This window comes from Brassica napus, chromosome C9, assembly GCF_020379485.1.
Source record: "Brassica napus cultivar Da-Ae chromosome C9, Da-Ae, whole genome shotgun sequence".
Lineage (NCBI taxonomy): Eukaryota > Viridiplantae > Streptophyta > Magnoliopsida > Brassicales > Brassicaceae > Brassica > Brassica napus.
In genome coordinates this window covers 25,703,685-25,711,819 of record NC_063452.1, presented here as the reverse complement: position 1 = coordinate 25,711,819, position 8,135 = coordinate 25,703,685, and the positions used below count along the sequence as shown (strand labels likewise).

At 38.4% G+C, this 8,135-nt stretch overlaps 1 protein-coding gene across 1 annotated transcript; it reads left to right on the top strand.

Moving 5' to 3' along the window:
• Positions 1-5,681: 5,681 nt before the first annotated feature.
• On the top strand, positions 5,682-6,477 carry LOC106417148. The gene is made up of 2 exons (XM_013857998.1): positions 5,682-5,911; positions 6,000-6,477. Exons 1-2 carry the CDS (start codon positions 5,682-5,684, stop codon positions 6,475-6,477), a joined length of 708 nt encoding a protein of 235 aa, XP_013713452.1.
• The last annotated feature ends 1,658 nt before the right edge of the window (positions 6,478-8,135 follow it).

Below are 8,135 nucleotides of genomic sequence, written 5' to 3'. Positions count from 1 at the left end.
ATGTTATTGAATATTTTATATCAAACCTCAGTAGTTTAAATAGCAAAGTTTTTCTATTTCTTTAGGTTTGTTACAACTCTAGTAAGGAAATAATTATGCAATGTGACGAATTATTATTTTTGAATTATGATTCATACCAATATTTTCATTAGGGGGTGGACAAAATATCCGGATCTTCTGGAAAACCTAATCAAACCCAACGTGAAAAAACAGCATCGGACCTGAAACAAGGGTGATTAAATATCTGAATGGATTTAAAATTCTAGTATCTGAATAACCGACTGGAACCGAAATATTTTAGAAGGTGTCCAATGATAATTAAATCACAATTTAAGTATATACATTATTTTAGATTTTGTATCTATAACAAATTCAAATTACATGATAATTTTCTAAAATACTCACAAGTAAATATCTAGAAATAGCCAAAATGCGGAAAAAACAGAAATATCTGAAATACCTATTTATTTTTGGAAAATTGCCAAATATGGCTCACAACTTGATTTATAATGCAAAAGTAAAATCAAACTTGAATCAAATGCAAAAGTAACCTAAAAGGTTATTGAAATTACCACTAGCCACTTGTGAACAAACAAAAAAACCGAAATATTTTAGGTGGTGTCCAATGATAATTAAATCACAATTTAAGTATATTCATTATTTTATATTTTGTATCTATAACAAATTCAAATTACATGATTATTTTCTAAAATACTAACAAGTAAATATCTAGAAATAGCTAAAATGCGGAAAACACCAAAAATATCTGAAATACCTATTTATTTTTCACCTAAAAGTTCAAATGGAACTAACGTTTATGTTCTAGAAATACGTGAAAAGGATTTAAATTTCTATCCCCGAAAACCCAAAATCCGAATAGACTTGAACCAAACCCGAGTAGATGATACCTGAGTGATCAACCCTAGTTTTCATATCTGATTCAGATTTCGCGGTCTGGCCGATAAATCAAGATGACCCGTAAATAATTTGGTTTGAAAAACTTTTTAATTAAAATTTTACCATTAACCCATGATTGGATGCTAGTTGCCCGATAAAAACCTAGAAAATAAAACATAATGGTATTTTGAAAAAAAAGTAAAATTTTATATACTATTTAATAAAACAAAAAAAAAAAATTTCTTAATTCTGATGAAACTTTTTCTATATTATTTTGATGAAAATGAAGAGAAGGATAAGAGATTTATTTATTGACAAGTTAATGACAAATCGAGTCCGGGTAAATCCGTCTAAGAAAAAATTAACTAACCTGAAAAGCATTAATTTCATTCAATTAAATAAAAACTTGCGCTTCCTCCTCACCATAACAAACAATCTTGCGTATGGGGAAGATACAACTCATGGGGTCAAGGAACTTACGAAGGAGGGAGACATCGTTACACTCGGAACTGGAAGCTTTAAAGTGGGCAATGGAGAGCATGATACAACACTCGACTTGTCAAGAGTTTGGGACGGACTGCAAGGATCTGATAGCAATGATGGAACAGCCACAAGATTGACCCAACTTCTCAACTGAGCTGGAAAACATTCAAACTCTTCGGTTGTGTTTTTCAGACTTCAAGATTACCTATATTCCGAGGACGCAGAATGAGATTGCGGATGCGCTTGCTAGAAATGCACGTTCTTTTCATAGATCATTATGTTTTATTGGTTGTTCTATTCCGGTCTGGCTTCCCAGACCACCTCAAGTTTGAGTAATAGAAGAGCCGTTTGCTGTAAAAAAAAAAAACAAACAAACAATCTTGCGTCTTCTCCAAGAAAGTAAACTATCACTTGAGTTTGTGACAATGGACGACAACGACTTTAACGCGATCTCACGTTTTCTGGTGGAGAGGCAAAGAATCCGCCGGGGAAACTCGTCTCTGTCAAACTGGGTTGTTGACTGTTGGGGGTGGATTTACATCCTTCCTCAAGGCCCATTAGACAATGTACTAGGCTCATTTGGCTAGAAAACCCTAGACATATCTTTCTATAAATAAGGAGCTCCTCCTTATGAGAAAGGGGATTCTCTTCCCCATTTAAGAGCTAGAACACATTCTACAAAGAGTTTATGGATTGTTAGATTTATTTACACTTATAATTCTACATGTAATACAATCTTAAATCAATAAACTCTTTTGATGTTCATTTTCTATTTGATTCTTTAAGATTTCTTCTAAACCTCAAGAATCTAATCTTTTATTTTTAGATTCTTTTATTGTATTGATTCAACAAACATTTCAGCATAAACACCATTATTGGATCAAACAGTTGGCGCTAGAAGGAGGGGACTAAGGAGAACTATCTTAAAATCATATCAAACTGGAGAAAATCTTAGATCGAGCTTGACCGCAAGTCTTCTCGGTAAAGGAGGAAGCATTTCATGAAGCGCTGCGGTTGATGTCACTAAAGGCCCACCAACGAGCCCAATACTGAGACTCTGAGCTTGTCGTCTCCGAACATCACGTAAAGCTTCCCGTCGGAGCAGATCTCGACGGGTCCACTGAAACTCTTGAAGAAAGCCGTTGGTCTCACGATCCTGGACGTAAAGATCGCTTTTGCCGGCGACGAGACTGTTCTTGGTCGCTTCGTAACCGATCTTCCACGAGTCTTTGATCCCTCCGTTGCGGCTAGCGAGACAGGAGACGTCGACGTCGATACCTAGGCCGGGACTCTCCATCTTCGCCTGCAACAACCTAGGCGGTTTGGGCTCAAAGAAAAAGATGATCTTTTGAGGAGAGAAGCCCAAATTAGATCCAACAAGCTTCATAATCACCTCGTCCTCGTCATTCCCTCCGGCGAGATCCCGACGACGACGGAGCAACACACAGACGGTGGCGATCTGCTCCAAGTCATCAAATCCAATGGCGAAGAAACTGAGCGGCGGAGAGTAACGGGGTCGCATCCTCAGCTCTTCACAAAGAAGCTGTTCGCGGTGGAGAAGTACGGTATCGGGGTTGTAATCTCTGTTCAGAGGCTTCTCTTCATCTCGACGATCTCGATCCGTGACCAGGTCTCGGACCTAATTGGTAAAGTCACCAGCTTTGAGCTCACCACCATCTCAGCTCAGGCAAGAGAGATCCACGAGACGACGAGCTCGTACAATAAGTCCACCATCTTCACCATCACAGCGAACGAAGAGACAGAGTGAGAGAAAGTTGAGAGAAGCTACAGAAACATTCGATCGACACAGCGAACGAAGGGTATGAAGCTCTCTCACGAAGCCTTGCTGTTGATGTTACCAAAGAACTTCCAAAGTTCGAGACTTTCTTGTTGGACGAACTTGTCGCTTCCTGCAACCGTCTGATTCCGGCAAGAGCGGAGATGACAAACCAATCACCTCGCCCCCCTCATCACCTCGTCATTTGTTTCATCAAATGATGCGCTTCTCTAAGCTCCATCATCTGTTCTTGTTCTTCTTTGGAAGTGAAGGAGCCTGAGCTCGACTTCACAAATAAAGCTCTGAACTTGTCATGTAACTGAACTCGCTGACTTCAAACCCCTAGCCAAGAATAAAGCTTATCAACTTCCTTACATCAAGCTTCTCTTCCCGACAACCAGTTCGCCGCAACCAACGTGTCGGCACAAAACATATTCTCGTGAAGAGCCTTGAGAGAATCCATCTGGAGGATAAAACAGTAGAAGAGAAAGTTGGATCAGTGTCTCTTGATTATCTTCTCGAGAAAGACTCTGTTCATGAGTTTGTGAAGAAAGTTCTTAAAGCTTCAAGACCACTAGACGAGTTCTCACATGGCAATCACAACAACGATCAGCTCCTCCTTGTTCTTGATTATACAGACTAGATTCTCCACAGGATAACAGTCGAGGCATCTTCGAGTTCTGGCCTTTCTCGAGAAGAAGATTCATGAGATGCAGAGACGTTTTGACTGGAGTTTACTCTGCTGCTGTGACACCCCAAGAACGTCGGATACGGATACGATCATCGAGACTGATCTAGTAAAGCTACCATGTGTTTGGTCGGGTTTCGGTGGTGGGACTGAACGTGTCATCTCCGATATCATCTCGCCACGAGCTTGACGAACAGAGACGACCACAAGATGAGAAGAGGAACAAGCTCAAGCTCAGACATGACCTCTAGAGCAGCTCAAAGCAGCTTCAAGCTCTGTTCAAGCTCCAAAACGAGAGAGAAGAAAACAGAGGAGCATATGATGGACCATGACCAGCCTGGCCTCAGCTCAGGGTCATCTACTTCAAAAAAAAAAAAAAAAAAAAAAGGAAGAGATAAGTTCTCATCTCCAACAACTCGCGACTACTTATCCTCAAAGATAAGTTTCTCGAATATTTAAATTTTATAAACTCAGTGGTGCTTGCTTTATTATCCGTGACATGCACATTGCTTAGTAATTATTATATTACTAGTATCAAATCAACTTGTGAACACTAAGCAAAAACAAGTCAGCAGCTTGTTTATTGATTATGCCAAAGTTGGTTATGTCTTGTGGTTTATACTGATCTGACCATGATCATATTTTTTGCGAGCCAGCGATTCTGGGCCAAAGAGAATCAACAAGCAGTTGTCACCATCATGTTCTCACGCTTCGAAAGATGAGTTTTCACCTACGAGCTTGTCGGGAGCAGTACAAATGGCACAAGCCAGCACGTTTCTCAACATCATCATAACCTGACGAACACACAAGCCAACAACTTGCTCGATTCTGGGCCAAAGAGAATCAACAAGCAGTTGTCACCATCATGTTCTCACGCTTCGAAAGATGAGCTTTCACCTACGAGCTTGTCGGGAGCAGTACAAATGGCACAAGCCAGCACGTTTCTCAACATCATCATAACCTGACGAACACACAAGCCAACAACTTGCTCGATACACACAATCTCAACACGAGACTTCGGGTCGGCAATAGTTCGGTAAACGTGTATTTTAGGAACGAGTTTAAATTGAACTTGCTTTTTATTAGGCACGAATTTGCATTCGACTCGCTTATTGTTAGACACGAGTTTACAAAAACTCGTCTTTGGCTAGGCATGAGTTTACAGAAGCTCTCCTTCCACTAGGCACGAGCTCTCAGTAAACTCGCCTCTGTCTTAGCATGAGTCAAGTAAACTCGTCTTTCGCTAAGCACGAGTTTAAAGCAAACTCGCTTCTTACTAGGCACAAGTTCGAAATAAACTCGCCTAAACCGTCATAGGCATGAATGTGTCTAGTTCATTGTCTAATAAACCCTATTCGTAAACTTCGCAGAGATCGATTTCATCTCTCCCAACGAACTTGGGGGGACTTACTGTTGGGGGTGGATTTACATCCTTCCTCAAGGCCCATTAGACAATGTACTAGGCCCATTTGGCTAGAAAACCCTAGACATATCTTTCTATAAATAAGGAGCTCCTCCTTATGTGAAAGGGGATTCTCTTCCCCATTTTAGAGCTAGAACACATTCTACAAAGAGTTTATGGATTGTTAGATTTATTTACACTTATAATTCTACATGTAATACAATCTTAAATCAATAAACTCTTTTGATGTTCATTTTCTATTTGATTCTTTAAGATTTCTCCTAAACCTCAAAAATCTAATCTTTTATTTTTAGATTCTTTTATTGTATTGATTCAACAAACATTTCAGCATAAACACCATTATTGGATCAAACATTGACCTCTTCCGGAAGAATCCGAGGTATATATGTGACCCTTCCAACCCTCAATTCGCCATGGTTCATTCCGGAACCGATGATTCTAGCAGAGTCCATGGATGTGCATCTGGTTGCTGGAGGATCATAGGTAGAGCTGTAGTGTTAAGATCGAATCTTGGGCAGAAAATTCTAGGAATCAAGAGGATTCTCAAGTTCTGCGAACAGCGAAAGCCTAGAGAGTACAGGCGTCAGGCGAGTGTGGGTGATGGAAGAATACACACTTCCAAAAGATTGGGGAAAGGAGGAATGTTATGTTTTCACCAAGGTCACATGCATGTTTCAAGCAGAGCTTAACATATTGCTCGATAAGCACTTCTCACGCCTATGTGTTTCAAGAGGTACTAAGTCATGGAAGAGTACTATCCCTAAAGAACAGCTCAGCTTGCCCGTTTATGGAGTCGCTTTGGCTTCTGTAGAGAGGCAAGATCGTTATTATGCAGATACTATCATGAAATCTTGGGGACCGAAATGGCCAACCTACGCCACCAACGACGTCTACTCAAAGTTCCCTTCAGATCTTGTCGACTTTAAAGATCCCAAGTCCTCTACAAACGGATATTGTTTCTATGTCAACAAGTTTGATGCTGGTGGTGAGACATGTGAGTGGCTGATGACCCCGCAAGATGAAGATAGGATGATCTATTCTAAGGTAACCGGGAAGATCGTGGGAAAGGTGAGGACTTTTACTTGTTTGGAATCAGTTAGTAGAGAAGAAGAAATGGTTAGTTGGGTGATGGAGGAGTATTCAGTATTGATGAATATGAAGAAGGGGAAAGTAATCTGTGTAATCAAGCAAGGACGTTATAACAGATAGAGGACGTCAAGTGGTTGGGAGTGTTGGTGATTAAATCTTCGGTGATAATCAGTCTTTTACCTTCTTGTTGTATAAACAGCTTTGTTTTTAGGTTCTTTGGTTTCCTTAAACCAGCATTTCTAGTGTTTGGGTCGATCTTTAGAGTATGTTAGAGACATGAGATCTTCAGCTTCCACATTCTTTTGGTTTATATAGTTTGGAGCTAAATAATGTAGATTTTTTGTGCTGTCCACAGATTGATTCTAATTGAGAAAGAAGATTCCTGAGATAATATTTGCATGTCTGTAAATATAAGAGTACCAAAGCAAAGCCTAAAATATACCATACGAGAGTGTTTGAGACAAAATAAATATTATTTTGTGATTTTAGAGTCTAAAATATTTTGTTATTCAGCCTGAACTTTCTGTTACTCTAAAAAGAAACATACAGTGTAAGGGTATGTTATAAATCTTATATTAGAATTACCGTAGTAAAAACATATCAAATCTCATGCAGTAGATTTTATGTTTTGCTTAAACAAGCAATTTTAATCTTTCAGATCAATCTTTTAGCTCGTTTGAGACATGAGATTAGATTTGGAGCTGAGTAATGTAGATTTTTGTGTGTATTTGAGCATTTAAAATATATGAAAACTACATAGTAACCCGCGCTTTGCGCAGATAAGATGTCTATATTAATGTTGAAATTATATATTATGATTATGTACAACGTAAGGTATACACTACATGAAAACGTTTCCATAACGACGAAAAGTTACGAAGAAATTTTTTCCTTGTAAACTACTAGAGAAATGGACGTAGACGTAAAATTACAAGCAAAACGTTTCGTCGTAAATGCTTTGTAAATTTACGACGAAAGTACGCTGCGAACAATATTCGTCGTAAATTTACGAGGATATTACGACGAAACATGTTACCGTTATTTATTGGTGAAAACGTGTATTGAATGTGCTTTGAATTACCTAATTTCGTTGTAAATTCCTTGTAAAACTGATGTAAAAAAGATGTAAAACCGTAGTAAAATTTTCCTAGTAAAATCATTGTTACACTCACCTACCAAACTTGAAAAAAATTCTATATATATGTCATTTCTCGTAAACTCACTCTCTCACAACACACAAAAGAAAACAAGAAAAAAAAATTCCCAAAAAAAATTGCCAAAATAACAATTCCCAAAAAAAAAAATCTAAAAAAAAATGAATTATTTCGCTATTATGCCTTACTTTGACGGGACATTGTGGAATTCAGTACCCTTGAAAAGGAAATTTGTGTGAGTATCTTCATTATTTCAAAATACCAGCGCTACCCTTCAAACTGGCAAGCTAATGGCAATGAAACGAAATGGAAGGTTAACAACACGGCTTCAAATGAAAGAAATGGCAAGCTAATGGCAATGATCTTTCGTTTAATAACAAGGAATTTCTTCACTTTGTTGCTCTGTAACTTTTTCTATGTGGTGTGCAAACCACTTTCAACATAAGGTTGCTATTTATCCTTTTCTATGTCGTGTGCAAACCATTTTATCTTCATAGTCACCTGTCGTGTGTTTGTTAGTAGGCGCATAAAAAAATAGAAAAACTATTGTCTGAGATTTAAAAATCCTATGGGTTATTGGAGACAGAAAGATAAAAAAGAAAGATTTAAACAAAGATGATTTGA

Coding starts and splice junctions, on each gene's coding strand:
- LOC106417148 (XM_013857998.1), top strand. CDS start 5,682: ATGGTTCATTCCGGAACCGATGATTCTAGCAGAGTCCATGGATGTGCA. Junction 5,912..5,999: donor AGATTGGGGAAAGGAGGAAT/GTTATGTTTTCA, acceptor ATGTGTTTCAAG/AGGTACTAAGTCATGGAAGA.